Source organism: Myotis nattereri, assembly GCF_964212035.1.
Source record: "Myotis nattereri genome assembly, chromosome: 1".
Classification (NCBI taxonomy): Eukaryota; Metazoa; Chordata; class Mammalia; order Chiroptera; family Vespertilionidae; genus Myotis; species Myotis nattereri.
Window position 1 is genome coordinate 68,386,167 of NC_138075.1, and position 17,483 is coordinate 68,403,649.

Below are 17,483 nucleotides of genomic sequence, written 5' to 3' on the forward strand. Positions count from 1 at the left end.
AAAAAAAGTCAAATAACAAATAATAATAATAATAAATAAAAACACCAAATTCATAGAAACAGAGACTAGAATAGTGGTTACCAGGGGATGCGGGAATAGGAGAGATATTGGTCAAAGAGTACAAAGTTCTAGTTATAAGATGAATAACTTCTGGGGATATAATGTACAACATAGTGATTATTGTTAACTAGAGGCCCAGTGCACAAAATTCGTGCACTGAGCGGGGGAGGTCTCTCAGCCTGGCCTAAGCCCTCTTGCAGTCTGGAACCCCTCGCTCCTTACTGCCCGTCTGCTCGCTGCTTCTTACCACTCGGCTCACAGCTCCTTAGTGTTGCCACGGAGATGGGAGAGGCTCCCACCACCGCCGCTGCACTCACCAGCCATGAGCCTGGCTTCTGGCTGAGTGGTGCTCCCCCTGTGGGAGCACACTGACTACCAGGGGGCAGCTCCTGTGTTGAGCATCTGTCCCCTGGTGGTCAGTGCACATCATAGTGACCGGTTGTTCTGGCTGTTCCACCATAATGGTTGCTTAGGCTTTTATTATATAGACTAGAGGCTCGGTGCATGAAATTCGTGCACTCAGTGGGGGTCCCTCAGACCAGCCTGTGCCCTCTCACAGTCCGGGAGCCCTCGGGGGATATCCCATGGGGAGCGGACCTAAGCCATCAGTTGGACATCCTTAGCACTGCCGTGGAAGCTGGAGAGGCTCCCGCCACTGCCACTGCCCTCACCAGCTGTGAGCCCGGCTTCTGGCTGAGCAGTGCTTCCCAGTCATTTCGCTGTTCGGTCAATTTGCATATTAGCCTTTTATTATATAGGATAATACTGTGCTAGAAAAATTGGGCAAATATTTTTTCAAAAGAATCCTAAATCATGAATTCAAGAAACCAGAGGATTCTGTAGCTAAATTTAACAGAACTCCATATTATTTCTCAATTAGACATTAGAGTCCCCTTACAATAGAAAGGACTTTGGAGTAATTCCCAAGGCCTAGTTTTTTGTCGGGGCTGTTCTATAATCACTGTCTGTATCTCAATGATGACTGAAGTTTGTGGAAACAGAAACTCAAGTAGGCACCAATTTCATGGCCAAAAAGCACCTCCCAGGTCACACTGACTCACTATGTTGCAAAATGACTGTCTAGATACTGAGAGGTCTGAAACAGAAACAGAGACAGAGCCCTAGGGCTGGTCCTAACTTACCGCTTCTCAGTTTCCACAGGATGCAATAGTTAAACAGGAGCTGCCTTGTGACTGTACAGGTACGTGAGGATTATACATAAAGGGAATTGGTCTGACCTAAGCAGCACACAGTAATACTCTACATTAAGAAGTCACCTAGCCTGGCCAGCATGGCTTGGTGGCTGAGCGTCAACCAGTGAACCAGGAGGTTGAGGTTCGATTCCTGGTCAGGGCATATGCCTGGGTTGCAGACTCGATCCCCAGTGTGGGGCACGCAGGAGGCAGCCAATCAATGATTATCTATCATCATTGATGTTTTTATCTCTCTCTCCCTCTCCTTTCCTCTCTAAAATCAATAAAAATATATTTTTAAAAAAGGAAGAAGTCACCTAGTCTAGCCCTCCAGAGAGAGTGGCATCGCCCAAGGATGAGCTCAGGTAGACCCTGATGTGCAGAGGCTTAAGAAAGAATTAGCACTGAACTAAGTGTACCCCCATGCTCGGGTAGAGAAGAGACAATGAAGGATTAAAGCATGTCCCTAATTGTTGTCAAGGAGAACAATTAGATATTCTGATATGGAAAAAGGAAAAGTGGCAAAGTTTAGTCAGAAATCACTTATCTGTAAATATTTTCCAATATAAAGGTTCAAATCAAGATCAAGTCATGGTACCAGATCCAAAGGATGCAAAAAATATGGCCAGGTTCATATGGCTAGGTTCATCTTTTGGAAAGATTCTTAAAGATATCAATAATATCATCTATATACACTCTACAATTTGTAATTCCTAAGTACTATAAATTAAAGAAATACAAATAGCAATGTTCTCCTTTGTAGATATCAATAAGAAACAAAACATTCTAGTCAAAACTGGATTTAAGGTGCAATGGAAATATCTTTCAGTCCCAGAAGAGGCAGAAAGGCAAACACTGGTGAACATGATGAGATTTTTACTGTCCTCTTATAAGTCCAGTTAAACAAATCTTACCTCTCCACAATGCTTCTTGGCCACTTCATCCAGGCGAGATTTTAATAAATTAACACTCTCATTGGACAGACCTTTGGCATTTTTTAACTCTATTTCAGGGACTCTGGGAAAGAAATAACAAAACAAAAAGGAGTTACTCGAAAGTGCAGCCTGTCTGCATTAATATTTGGGGATTTCATACAGGGCTCATTTGTGAACCTCTCTCTATACTCCCAGCAACATTTCTCTGCAACTCAAAAGGATTCCAACTATACCCCAGCAGCACGGCTGACACAGTGCTCATCATGGATTCACCTGCAGGCAATGTGGAGCGAGTGGGCTGGCCAGCTGTCAGTGTGAGCTGTGAGATGATCAGACTTACTGGGGCTTGATCCCAGTATCTCCCCAACTCCTCTGTCTCTGATTTCAGCTTTACAATCTGATTAAAATTTTCCACATCAACTATTCTGTTACCACCTTTAAAAATATCACTCTAAATATATATATATCACTCTAGCCCTAGCTGGTTTGGCTCAGTAGATAGAGCATCAGCCTGCGGACTGAAGGGTCCTGGTTTTGATTCCAGTCAAGGGTACATGCCCAGGTTGCAGGCTCAATCCCCAGTAGGGGACATACAGGAGGCAGCTGATCAATGATTCTCTTTCATCATTGATGTTTCCACCTCTCTCTTCCTCTCCTTTCCTCTCTGAAATCAATAAAAATACATATTTTTAAAAAAATCACTCACCCGGCCGGAATGGTTCAGTGGTTGAGCATGGGCCTATGAACCAGAAGGTCATGGTTTAATTCCCAGTCAGGGCACATGCCTGGGTTGCAGGCGATCCCCAGTAAGGGGCTTGCAGGAGGCAGCTGATCAATGATGCTCTCTCATCATTGATGTTTCCACCTCTCTCTCCCTCTCCCTTCCTCTCTGAAATCAATAATAAAAAATATTAAAAAAATCACTCTGTGTGTGATTCCAGTCTAGTAGCTGAATTACACACTCCCTGTTTGATAATGCTTGACCCTGGCTTGCCCCCAACATCAATTACTCCAGCTCTTAGAGCTCACCTGTCAGACACCAAGTGCTTTGCTCTGGTCTTTGTGCTCCACATAAAGCAGGATGAGAATAACTAGACTACATGGAGCCACAATGATCCATCTAGTATTCCCACAACATGCCATGTCCAGTCACTCACTCTAATTGTAAGCAAGGTGGGAAAATGCCCACTCACTCAAGTATAAATCTAGTCCTACACACTCTTCCAAAGATGCCAACTTCACTCCCCTCTTCATCCATATAGAGCACAACTCAGACTCAACACCGTCTACTCAAGGAAAGTACACAGCCAGCCCTCCCAACAAATAAACATCCAATAACAATTCATTGAAATTAAATAAGATTTCTTTGATTTTACTGAACAAAAGATGACTGTACTTCCTACCAAGCATTTCTGAGTAATTCATGGTGTTTTACCTTAGCACACCCTTTACTATTCATTATCTATGATGTTCTCACAATGCTTCAGTTATAATAGATTCTACAATCATTACCTATTTGGATAGATGGGAATCTGAAAGTAGTTATATATATGAGAAAAAGAATAGAAGTACCACATAGCCCTGAGTCTGTGCATGTCTAACTTGGGATTCTCTCACAGTGGCATCAAGGTATTTTGCAAAAAAGGAAAGTTCCTGCCCCATATCATCTCAAAAGATAGCATCAAGGTATTTTGCAGAAAAGGGAAGTTCCTGCCCCCTATCATCTCAAAAGATATGAATGTTCCCCCAAGTCAAGTCTTACATAATTATTTTTTTAAAAATAAAGCAATCATTATATAGCAGTAGTAAAAGAATAATAAAAACTTCATCTACAATACTAATTATATTTTATTTATTTTTATTATTTTTATATTTTTTTTATTGATTTCAGAGAGGAAGGGGGGGAGAGAGAGAGAGAGAGAGAGAGAGAGAGAGAGAGAGAGAGAGAGAAACATCTATGATGAGAGAGAATCATTGATCGGCTGCCTCCTGCACGCCCCCCACTGGGGATCAAGCCCACAACCCAGGCATGTGCCCCTGACCGGAATTGAACCCGGGACCCTTCAGTCTGCAGGCTGACGCTCTATCCACTGAGCCAAACCAGCCAGGGCAGCAATACTAATTATATTTTAATAGAACTTTCCAATGTTCTCTTTATGCCTTAGCCACATAAATTTATGTAGCTGATATTAGAATTTTTACTTTTTACAAGCATTTCCATGTTGTTGTTGTTGTTGTTTAAAAAATCATCGCGTAATATTTTTACCAAGTGTACACATCAAGATTACCTGAATAGTTCTCTAGGGCAGTAGTCCTCAACCAGCAGTAACCGTGTGGTCACCCAGGGATACCTGTCAATGTCAGGAGAATGGGGAAGCTCCATGGCCTTCTACATTCCTTGCCTATGCATCTCTTCCATGTGGCTGTTCCTAAGTTATATCCTTTATAATAAACTCAGTAGTAAGTGAAGTGTCTATCTGAGTTCTGTGAGCTTGTTCTAGCAAATTAATAAACCCAAGGAGGGGGTTGTGGGAACCTGCAAATTTACAGCCAGCTGATCAGAAGTACTAGTATTTGCAACTGGCCTTTGAAGTCTTGTGGGACTAAGCCTTAACCCTTGGGGTCTGCTATAACTAAGAATAGTTTGTAACAGAACTGAATTGAATTGTTGGACATGCAGTTGGTGTCAGAAAAATAAAACCTAAAGAGGCACTGTCTTATTCTGCTTTCATAAATTTAGTTGTTCTTTAATCAATTCATTATTTAACTTTCTACATACCTACTTATCTACTCTGGGCACAGTGTTGGGAGCAAAAGAGGGTCACTAACTTCAAAGAGTTCATCTTGACCTATCTATAGTATCATATCCTCCATCATCTCTTAGTATAACCAATTCCATAGATTTACCACCCTCTGTGAAAGGCAGTGCTTCCTTTTGTCACTTTTCTTCAGTGGTTCCCTGCACGATAAGACCAAGCCACAAAACATCATCCAGGCCAATCTGTCTTTCCATATGGAATGTCTGGGGGAAATTACATGAAATATACAAGATACTTGAGAAAAAGAACACTTAAGTCCTGATTGCTAATACTTTTGCTGTATCAGTGGTTCTCAAGGTGATTTGGAAATATGTGGAGTTCTGTGGTTATCTCACTGGCTACGTGCCTTGCAGGGAGACTCTAAATCTTCCTTTATGAATAAAGTTCCATTCAGCCCAGAAGGCTACTCCAAGTCCCAATGCTGATCATACTTTAAAACCAAGTACACAAGCTACCATGCCTTTATCCTTTTCTTCTAGATTGTTCCTCTTCTCAGTTTATGAAGAATTAGACAAACAAAAGTTAACACATCAGAAGAAGCAAACAATTGGTCATGGAGCAAATACTGATATCTATAGTGGCTATTGTACAGCTAGAAGCAAACTTAACACAAGATAGGTCTTATGAAAATGTCTATTGCTGATATAGTTTTAATGACATGCAAGTGACAGAAAATGAAATTGTAGATGGAATGGTGGCAGGAAGGAGAAAATTCTGTTTATTTCAACCTGTTTTTATGTGGTCAAAACAGAGAACTGAAATTACATCACAGCTATTTATAATGTACTCACACATCTGGGTAGGTCGGTGGGCATTTAACCCTCAAATCCACTTTTACATATGCTTCTTCACCAGCCAGACCCTGGGGGTACAGAACTAAATTGATTTCAGGGGGCTCTTTGACCTAAAAGAGAAAAAGAAAAAAAAATATATTTTTAATCTAGAGAGCCAATCATTAATGATTAAGATAATGATCATCTTAGTTTAAAAGGGGGGAAAGGGGTGTGAGGGTGCAGGAAGAGACTGGACAAAAATTGTACACCTATGGATGAGGACAGTGGGAGGGGTAAGGGCAGAGGGTAGGGTGGGAACTGGGTGGAGGAGAGCTATGGGGGGGGAAAAAAAGAGTTACAACTGTAATAATCTGAACAATAAAAATTTAAATTTAAAAAAAAGAAATACTAGCAAGCAAATAAACACAAAATAAGGGGTAATCGAACATTTTTGAGATCACTAAAGGAGAGGAAAACACAATGTAGATGAATCAGCTCCAAAATATACAAATTCCTACATGAGAAAAAAATTAATTTGAAGACTGAAAATGAAAGTGACATGCAAGCCGCATAGAAAGTAGTAATGGAGAGAAGGCCATATAATGTAACAATAAGATATGAGTAAATTCACTTCCTAATGGCACCATGAAGCTGGTACTGCCCTGAACTGTTATTAAAAAGCCCAACAAATCCTCAAGCATATAAAAAGTGAGAGAGTAATGTAAATTCAGTCCTCAAACACAAGAGAGGTAATGCTCATTTGGAATTCATAAAAAATACCCACAGCTATTCAAGAAACAAACCCCAAGGATCTTAAATTACCCCCAAAGGATTAGAAACACTAGCACACCTCCTGGAGGAGCCAACGCAGTTATAATCCCTGCTGCTCAGTATGAATGTGCTTTCTTCAGGCACTTTCTAACACAAGCCCAACAAAATCAACTCGCTAATTAATAAAGTGCCTATTTCTGTTAAAAGTACTAAAGTAAAGGGTAAGACTAGGAAAAATTGAGAATTTTATCAGCCATTCCACACAGCAGCAATTTTTTTGGTTTCAAGGCTAAAGCATAAGGGTTGATGACAGCCCATGGTTAAACTTTACTTGTTTACAAGATAAGCAGCAGAGTAAGGGAAATCAATTAAAAATACCAACATAATTTTTCATTGCACACAATATAAGTATACTTAACACTACTAAAATGTACTCTTAAAAAGGTTAAGAGCCCTAGCTGGTTTGGCTCAGTAGATAGAGTGTCAGCCTGTGGACTGAATGGTCCCGGGTTCGATTCCAGTCAAGGGCACATGCATGGATTGGGGGCTTGATCCCCAGTAGCGTGTGTGCAGGAGGCAGCTTATTGGTTACAGCATCATCCTGATATGCCAAGATTGTGGGATTGATCCCTGGTAAAAGAATATACAAGAATCAATCAATGAGCCCTGACCCATGTGGCTCAGTTGGTTGGAGCGTCATCCGGTGCACTGAAGGGTTGAAAGTTCCATTCCCAGTCAGGGCACATACCTGGGTTTCGGGTTCCATCCCTGTCGGGATGCATATGGGAGGTGACCAATCAATGTTTCTCTCACATCAATGTTTCTCTCCCTCTCTCTAAAATATCTTCAGGTGAGGGGAAACAAATCAACCAATGAATACATAAATAAGTAGAACAACAACTCTTTCGCAATCTAAAAATCAATAAATTTAAAAAATGTTTTAAATAATGTTGTGTTAAAAAAAATGGTTAAGATGGTAAATTTTATGTTATATCTGTGGTTTTTGTTTTTTGTTTTGTTGTTTTCTTTAAACCACAATTATATATATTTTTAAAAGTTACACAATTCAAACCACTTCCAGATGTTTGGCCTAAAATTGTTACCTAGGATTCTGCTAATCATATCTTCCTTAAATTTTATGGCAAGATTTGGTTCAACATGGCCTGCTGTTTCTCAGCTGCTTCAGATCTCACATTCTGTCATTTCTGTGCCGGAAAAACTAGTCTATGTGAAAATATAACAAATCTAGAAATAAAGTAACATGTGCAATTTTGGTTTTAAGTTTGTGAAGATATCAAAATCAAAAATGGTCCAGCCAGCCTGGAGACTATTTATGCTAAGTGAAGTAAACCAGTTGGAGAAAGATAAATGTCACATGATCTCGCTCATTTGTGTAATATAAAGAACAACATAAACTGATGAACAAAAATAGAGCCAGAGGAAAAAAAATATTTTAGAAGTAATCCTTTTATTTGCAGACTTTTAATATTTCCTACAACCTTTGTGACATTATACTATGTTAGTACAGTTTTGGTAATATTATTGTATTTAAAATAGTTTTTGTTGAAATATTAATGTTTATTGCATATAACATTATTATATTTAAAATCATTCTTATTGAAATATTAATGTTTATTGCATGTAAATGGCTAATTATTTTGTATCTACAATCCGGTAATAGATTTACTTTGTATATTATAAAAAAATAATAAAAATAAATAATAAAGTGATTACTTAAAAAAAAAAAAAAAAGAACTGCCTTGGGTGCCCCCACATCCTTATCTTGCTATTCAAGGCCCTCCAAAGTTTATTCCAAATCTATCATTACAAGTGGAATTCCCACTTTGCTCTTCATGCAGCCTATTCAATGAGCAGGCTTTGAGGAGTTCCAATATTAGATGACCATTTTAAAGGGGATAACCAAAAAGGAGATGAAAGGAGGTAGCCAAAGACATAAAGAGGAAAAATCAGGACTGTGTGGTGCTCCATTATTCCAAGAAACACAGTATTTTATAAGAAAATAATCAACTGTGTCAAATAAAAGTTTGTAAAGTGCTTGTGAAAGATGTTAAGTTCAGTTTATACATGATGAGTGTAATGCCAAAATAGGCAAGCGAAACCACCTAGTTAAAAAAAAAAAAAAAAAGGTCCAGCCGGGGTGGCTCAGTGGTTGAGCACCGACCCATGCACCAAGAGGTCACTGGTTACATTGAGCAGGGTTTTGGGCTCAATCCCCAGTAGGAGATATACAGGAGGCAGTTTCTCACTCTTCCTCTCTCTCTAAAGCAGCGGTTCTCAACCTGTGGGTCGCGACCCCTCTGGGGGTCGAACAACCCTTTCACAGGGGTCGCCTAAGACCATCAGAAAACACATATATAATTACATATTGTTTTTGTGATTAATCACTATGCTTTAATTATGTTCAATTTGTAACAATGAAACTGGGGGTCACCACAACATGCGGAACTGTATTAAAGGGTCACGGCATTAGGAAGGTTGAGAACCACTGCCTAAAGTCAATAAAAATATATTAAAAACAAACAAAAAAACACACAAAAATAATGACAGTGAAAGCTTAGGAAATAGAAATTAGGTAACATTCTTCTAGATTTATGGTTTTTTTAAAATTCAAATTATTTAACCCAACAGTTTACCTATCCTCCAACCACCAATCATTCAATCTATGAGCTTTGTTTTAGATTTCATATATAAAAGAGATTATATGGTATTTGTCTTTCTCTGATTTTGTGTGAAATGCCTTACTCACTGATTTTTCTCCTCCTTTTCTGAAAATGAATACTTTCTGTAACTGATCTTGTAAAAATCATCAAGTTTATTCTCCTTCTGTTCACTCATCTACCTATTTGTGAAGCTGGTAAACAATGTTAGATTCCTTTTAAAAGTTTAATAACCTACAGCTCTATTTTATTTACAAACATTGAAATACTCAGAATCTAGAAAAAGGGTACAGGGTTAAGATTTACAAATTGCCAGTTATAAAAATAGTCATGGGGATGTAAAGTACATCACAGCAAATATAGGTCAATAATATTGCAATAACTATGTACGGTGTCAGATGGGTATTAGACTTACCAGAGTAATCACTTCATAAGTTATGTAAATGTCTAATCATCTAAAATTAATGTAATATTGTTTGCCAACATAATTAAAATTTTAAAAAAATTAAAAGACAAAAATATTCAGGATCTGAATCCTCCCCAAATTAAATACCATTCCAGTAAAAATAATTTTTTGAACTAGGCAAGTTGATTTCAAAGTTTATATGGAAAAACTAAAGTGAAACTAGTTAGGAAAATTTTGTAAAGTAAATGGTGACCACACCAAACACTAAGGCTTGTTATAAATCTATAATAATTAAAGCAATATGGTAGCAGTGCTTAAATCGATTAATGGGATAGAAGAGAGAGTCAATTATAGACTCAAATACATTTGGAAATTATTTCATTCAATAAAGAATTCTGAAATTTTTACCAGGCACTTGGCATGTAGGTGTGAACAAACAAACAGATCCTGTCCTTATGAAACTACCAGTCCGAGATAATGTGAAGGTAGCATTTCAAATTAGCAGGCAATCCCCCCTTATCTGTGGTTACACTTTTCACAGTTTCAGTTACTTGAGGTCAACAGTGATCCAATTCTGCTATCAACAGGATTCTCACTGCCCTGGCTAAGTAGCTCAGTTGGTTAGAGCAGTGTCCGAATACGCCAAGGTTGTGGGTTCAGTCCCTGATCAGGGCACATACAAGAAACAATCAATGAGTGCATAAATAAGTGGGACAACAAATCGATGTTTCTCATCCTTCCTCTCTCTCAAACCAATAATTGAGAAGAAAAATGATCTTCAATAATTAATAACATCTTCAGAGCTTGATGACCCAGCATCTCCCCAAGATGATTCTCCTTCTGATAAGATGTAGCCTAAAACTATCTCACAATGTCTATGTCATTCACCTCACTCACTTCATCTTATCACACTTAATTTCATCAGGTAGGCATTTTATCATCTCACATCATCACAAGAAGGGTGAGTACAGTACAATGGATATTTCCACAGAGAAAGACCACATTCACATAACTTTTATTACAGCATACTGTTACAACTATTCTATTTTATTATTAGTTATTGCTGTTAATCTCTTACTGTGTCTAATTTATAAAATAAACTTTATCATAGTTATTATAGGGAAAATTATAGTATATACCGGGTTTTGTAGTATCGCAGTTTCAGGCATTCACTGGGGGTTTTGGAATGTATTCCCCTCAGATAAGGGGGAACTACAGTGGTAGAAAAATTTGAAAAACAAAAACAAAAACAAAAAACTGGTATTAGTATAACTGGCTAGTTGGGGGTGGCCTAGATTCATACTTAGATGGAGCTAAGAACTTTTTTTTAAAAGCTATTTCTATATTTACTTGATAAAAGTTTAAAAATAAAGTCATAAAAAGAAAACCTGAAAGATTTCATTTTTTTGGTAACAGTGGAGAGAAAAATATTTTCTAGAAATAAAACAATCTACAGCGACCATAAAACAAACAAACAAAAAACAGTCCATTTGGACAATATTAAGGTTTTTTTAAATTGCATTAATTACATAAATATCAAAATGTGCACGGTCAATTAAGGGAAAATATTTGCAATATATTGCCTGGCTTGTGTGGCTTAGTGGTTGAGCGACAACCTATGAACCAAGAGGTCCCAGTTTGATTCCCAGTCAGGGCACACGCCTGGGTTGTGGGCTTGATCCCCCATATAGGACGTGTAAGAGGCAGCCAATCGTTGATTCTCTCATCATTGATGTTTCTATCTCTCCCTCCCTCTCCCTTCCTCTCTGAAAAAAAGAATTGTAATATATAACCCAAAATGCTAATTTTATTAACATATAAATAGCTCTGACACATGGATAAAAAAATATACATTACAATGGAAAAAATGAACCAGTGAACATGAACAAACAGCTCACAGAAAAAGAAAAATCCATTGCTCACAAACAAAGGTAGCCTAGATAATTAATAACTAAGAAATTAAAATGTAGGAAAACTACTCTCACACACTACTGGTAGGCCTTGAAACAGAAGCAAACTTTGGAGGAGGGATGTTTGCAAGAGCTATCAAATTAAAAATGAGCAGACCCTTTGCTGACATGGAAAATTAGCCAAACTTGCTAGATTAATAGTAAGTGTATAACTCTAGAGAAAATTATATTTTAAACTAGGGCTGCCCAAACTTTTTTAGTATATAAAATAATTTTTAGCATTCACTCCCAAAATGTTTAGCTATTTATAAATGATATACATATTCCACTAAACTGAAATCTACATTATAACACATCCTTCAAAAGGAAGTTTTAAAAACTTCAGAAGTTTTAAAAACCTGAAGTTTATTCAGGTCAATAAATTCTGACCTGGATTTATTGGCAGCAAATTTGGGCTGAACTGACGACACAAGGCTATCAATAGTCTTTGTTTATCCAGGTTACACATTTAGTTGTTTGATTTTGGATGATGCTCCCCAACCTCCAAACACACATCAAGGGAGGTATTAGCGAACGTATGGCATGTGTATAAATGCACGTAAATGCAAACACTTCTGGACTGTGAAACCTGCCAGGCCTCAAGAGTTTTGGATAAAAGATTGTGGACGTATAACCTTTCCCTGAAGACTTCAAACAGCAGGTGGTAAGTACTTGCTGAATAACACACTCTGGTTCATCCTTATGACCATCAATTACTTGCCTGTAGGGCCTATAAAAGTGTTGAGGCTCTTTGCCCTGTGCACTGTGGGTCACACACCGTCATTTGAATTCTTCTACCTGACTTTCAGTTTGGTTTTGTTTAGACTTCTGTCTTGTTATACAGGCCACAAGCTATAATTTCTGGGATTGGTATCCCTACTTACATCAGCTCCATTCACCCTTCCGCAGCCACAAGACTAGATAATTAAGCATATACAGTGGGGCCTTGATTTAGGAGTTTAATTCATTCCTTGACGGAGCTTATAACTCAAATTACTCGTATGTCAAATCTTTTTTTTTTATATATATATTTTATTGATTTTTAACAGAGAGGAAGGGAGAGAGATAGAGAGTTAGAAACATCGATGAGAGAGAAACATCGATCAGCTGCCTCCTGCACATCTCCTACTGGGGATATGCCCGCAACCCAGGTACATGCCCTTGACCGGAATCGAACCTGGGACCTTTCAGTCCGCAGGCCGACGCTCTATCCACTGAGCCAAACCGGTTTCAGCTCGTATGTCAAATCTTAAAGTGAACGAGTGAGACACGTGATGCTGGGCTGATGTTCACTGTGACGTTCGCTGCGCCAACTAGTGGTGTGGTATCTGAAGCTGGCTCGTAACCCGAATTTTAGCTCGCAACTCAAAGCCAAAAATTAGTGCGAAAGATGGCTCGTATCTCGAAAAACTCGTTAGTTGGGACACTCGTAAGTCAAGGCCCCACTGTATAAAGTAAACAAACTAACTTTGAATGAAATCTTGAGGCCTTTGAGTGAGTCCAGGTGTGACACCTATTTTTGGCTGCTTACTGGGCCTACTTCCTGGCCCTCAATGTTTAGGAACAGGAAAATTACCAAATCACCAGAAAGTTATGTTATTATTTTGTTACATGCATGTATAAGAGGACTATTTACATTTCAGGTTAAAAGTAACTTGTAATTAAGCACTACAGAAATAAGTTCCCTTTCCTCGGGGCAGTGGTTTTTGTCTTTTGTGTAGGGCTATTCCCAATGCCTAGAATCAAGGTCCTATTTGTTGAGGAAATACTGGATATGTAGATAAGGTTGTGTTGAAAAGATGCTGTGAACTGTCAGAATTAAAGGCAGATGAAGGACCCTGGCCTGTGGCTCAGCTGGTTGAGCATCATCCAGTGTACAGAAAGGTCATTAGTTGATTCCCTGTCAGGGCACATGCCTGGGTTTGCAGCTGGATCCCCCCCCAGTAGGGGGGCCGTAGGAGGCAGGCAATCAATGTTTCTCACAGATGTTTCTCTCTCCCTTCCTCTCTCTCTAACATCAATTTTTTAAAAAACATATTAAAAGCTGATGAAGGAAGAACTAGCTTTTAAATGATAATATGCAGAGACCTAAGAGTTGGGTAAATAACTCTTCAAGGATGGGGGCGGAAAACGGTCAGTATATCAGCAGCTTATAATGTGCCTTAACTTACTCCCAGACAAAAAGGAAAATAATTTTTTAAACTAAATGTCATTTAAAAAGGTTTAGACTCAGCACACGTCCCCTCCACGACAGCTACTAGTAAGAGCCCTGGAGGAAGGTACAGGAAAATTCCTCCATACGGGAAAGCACTGTGAGCATGCTGGGCAGTCAGGTGGCGAGTTCTTTACCGCTGTGAACACAAGGCAGAGTGAAGAGAATTTAGAGGGAGGGCATCAGTGCCGTCTGTGCAAGCGCCCCCAACGCGGTCCCAGAGCAAAGTTGCAGAGGCCCCTTTGAATGCGCGATTGTATCAAACTCAAGGACTTTCAGCAGGGGAAGGGGGCAAGATAGGAAGGAAGCAGGGATGTTACGGGGCGTCGATGGGAATGAGAGGCAGTCCTAGGGGAGAGAGAGGCGCCTACGAGAAGAAAAGGCTGTGGGAGAGTCGGCCCAGGTGGGGGTTCTGAAGACCCGCGCGGCCGCTGAAAAGTGAGCGTGAGTGGATCTGGGAGGGGAGAAAGGACTGCACAATCCTGAAGCGGGTGGGCGGCTCGGCTCCGGCAGTTCCCGGCCCGGCCTGGCCCGGGGAGGCCGAACGGATGGAGGCTGGGCCACAGCAAGCCGGCCCGGATCGACGAGCCACGTTCCTACCGGTCCGCACGCATCCGGCCGCAGGTCCTGGAAGTCGGCGCCGTAGATGGCCTCCAGGGCCTGCAGCTCGTGGTCCTGTCGCTGCGGGTAGCTGTCCGGAGCCTCCTCCCGGCCACGCCCGGGAGCCCCGCGACCCCCAGCCATTGCAACGCCGGGGCCACAGAGGGCGGCCCCGCAGCGGCGGCGGTGGGCAGGGGCGGGCTTCTGGCAGGGGAACCGCTGTGTGGAGCGGCCCGTGGGCAGGGCCCCACGTTGTGGGCAGGCGGTGCGGCCAATGGGCGGGGCGTGGGCGGGCTCACGCAGGGTCGGCCCTTGGGCGGGGCACCGTGTCGGGGGCGGGGCACCGTGTCGGGGGCGGGGCACCGTGTCGGGGGCGGGGCACCGTGTCGGGGGCGGGGCACCGTGTCGGGGGCGGGGCACCGTGTCGGGGGCGGGGCACCGTGTCGGGGGCGGGGCACCGTGTCGGGGGCGGGGCACCGTGTCGGGGGCGGGGCACCGTGTCGGGGGCGGGGCCGCGCCCGGAGCAGGTTCCTCCGCTTGAGGAGCTGGGCTGCGGAGCGCGCGGAAGTCACTGCCCACATCATGCGAGAGAACCAGAGCCAAGGAGCCTGCAGGAACGTGGCAGATCAAATCAATCAGAATGGAATGATAAAGCCAAGTGGTATGGCTTTCACGAAATAAGTTTCTTTAACAGAAATGCCTGCTGGAATTTACCCTGGTTCGGGTAGTGGCAGGAAAGTCTTTGATGGGTTTTCATGTCACCGGCTCACCTAGAACTTTCCCAGAAGTCTACCGGGAGTAAAAGTCATGACCACTACTCCCTCTTCCCCAGTTTTGTGCCCCCTAAACCTTGAACTATAGATACAACATGCTGTGTATGTATGTCCTCTGTCCCTGTATTTCCACCTTTAAGGATCTCCCAGTTGCAGTTTCAACTGAAAATGCCTTTCCACTCAGGCATCTTCATGAACTACAGCCCCATGAAAAGAATGATGTTCCATGCCCAGTAATGCGAACTTAGGGATCTTTCTGTAATATTCTGCTTCCAATAATATTTTTTCGAGTTTATAAAATTATCTACCCAGACACTGCTGTTGTACTTCAGCTTTAGTCACTTAATAAGGCTGCATGTCGATTTAGAATAACATTAACTCAAGTTAGGTTTAAGCGACATTTCCTCTACTTTGCTTACCCCTTTTTTGTTTGCTAATTAATGATTATGTGGGTATCTTGCTGTTATTTATCCACTCAGTTTTGGCTGGATAACACAAATGAACTAATTGGACCCCAGGCCTCCTCAAACCATCTTCTTCTCTCTGTGGACCTATTCTTTTCCCAGTGATGGTGTGTAGATAAATGGCACCCCTTGCTAAACATCAGTTCAAGCCAACTAAGTGTAATACTGGATTCCCTTTTTCTCAACTCTCACTTCCAGATAGTCACCATTTCTTCAAACCATCACTTCACTCCACCCACGGCCACTAACTTAGTTCAGGCCTCCATCATCTCTTCCCTAGTAGACTTCAATGGCTCGAAAAATAGTCTTCTTTCTTGCCCCACTCTAAGCATTCTTCCTATTGTAGCCAGAGTAATGTTTCTAAATCACACATATGATCATATTAAATCATTTAAATCTTTCAACTTCTTCATTGGTCTTTTTATTAAAACTCTAATTATGGAAAAATTTAGAAATACATAAAAGTAGAGGAAATATAATAAACCCTCTATTCATCACCCAGCTCTAACAATTAGGTATCTTTTTATTCTTATTTCATTTCTTTTCCCCACTTCCACTTCCCTGGGAATGAATCTCAAAGAAAATCTCAAACATTATATCATTTTTTTTCTATAAATACTTAAGTATGTATCTCTAACAGGCAAAGACTTTTTACAAACATAATACCACCCTTACAGCTTAAAAATGTAACAATTACTTAATATTTAATACCCAATCTGTGTAAAAAATTTTCAATTGTCTAAAATTAGGACCTATACTGGATGCTGGACATAATACAAATACTCATCAAAATTAGAGGAAGGGACAGATCTGTGGCTTAGATGGCAGTAATGTATTAGTCTTAATTTCCAAACTTTAATGGTTGTACTGTGGTCCTTTAGAAAAATGTCTTTCTTATTAGAAAACTAGAGGCCTGATGCATGAAATTCATGCACAGGGTGTGTGTGTGTGTGTGTGTGTGTGTGTCCCTCAGCCCAGCCTGCACCCACTCCAATCTGGGACATCCCTCTCACAATCCAGGACTGTTGGCTCCCTACCACTTGCCTGCCTGTCTGCCTGATTGCCCCTAACTGCTTCTGCCTGCCAGCCTGATCACCTCCCTACCACTCCCCTGCCAGCCTGATCGATGCCTAACTGCTCCCCTGCCGGCCCGATTCCCCCTAACTGCCCTCCCCTGCTGGCCTGGTCCCCCCCAAATGTCCTCCCTTGCTGGCCTGATCACCCACAATTCCCCTCCCCTGCCGGCCATCTTGTGGTGGCCATCTTTGACCACATGGGGGTGGCCATCTTGTGTGTTGGAGTGATGGTCAATTTGCATATTACCTCTTTATTAGATAGGATTTCCACTACAGCCTTAAGAGGTAATACATATTACATATGCAATTAGCTCCCAAATGAGTCATAAAATAGAGATGATTATAAGTCAAATGTAGATTATCAACCACTGGAGAATTTAGGTGAAGGATATATGAGAATTCTTTGGATGATTGTTGTAGCTTTGATATTATTTCAAAGTCAAAATTGCACAACAAAAGAAACTGATAAACTGTTTTCCAAAGTGGTTGAACCATTTTGTATTCCCACCAGTTTATGAGAGTTCTAGCTACAGTCTAGCTACTCTACATCCTTGCCAGTAATTGGTATTGTCAGCCTTTTAAAGTTTAAACATTGTAATAAATGTGGAGTAGTATCTCATAATCTTAATTTGTGTTTCCATAATAATGATGCTAAGAATCTTTTTCATGTGCTTATTTGCCATTCATATATCTTCTGTCCAAATCTTTTGCCATTTAAAAAATTAGCTTGTTTTCTTATTGACTTTTGATAATTATTTATATACTAGAGGCCCG

The 17,483-nt window shown here is 40.7% G+C and overlaps 1 protein-coding gene across 1 annotated transcript in view; it reads right to left on the reverse strand.

Annotated features, from left to right (window-relative positions):
* Positions 1-14,650, reverse strand: part of EIF2AK4 (eukaryotic translation initiation factor 2 alpha kinase 4) — a 96,182-nt gene extending 81,532 nt beyond the window's left edge. Inside the window, exons 1-3 of the mRNA XM_081113194.1 lie at positions 14,397-14,650; positions 5,799-5,911; positions 2,168-2,270 (exon numbers count right to left, since the gene is read on the reverse strand). Coding sequence (XP_080969320.1) covers positions 2,168-2,270; positions 5,799-5,911; positions 14,397-14,540 — 360 coding nt within the window. The 5' untranslated portion in view covers positions 14,541-14,650. The remainder of the gene's footprint in view (positions 1-2,167; positions 2,271-5,798; positions 5,912-14,396) is intronic.
* Positions 14,651-17,483: the final 2,833 nt, after the last annotated feature.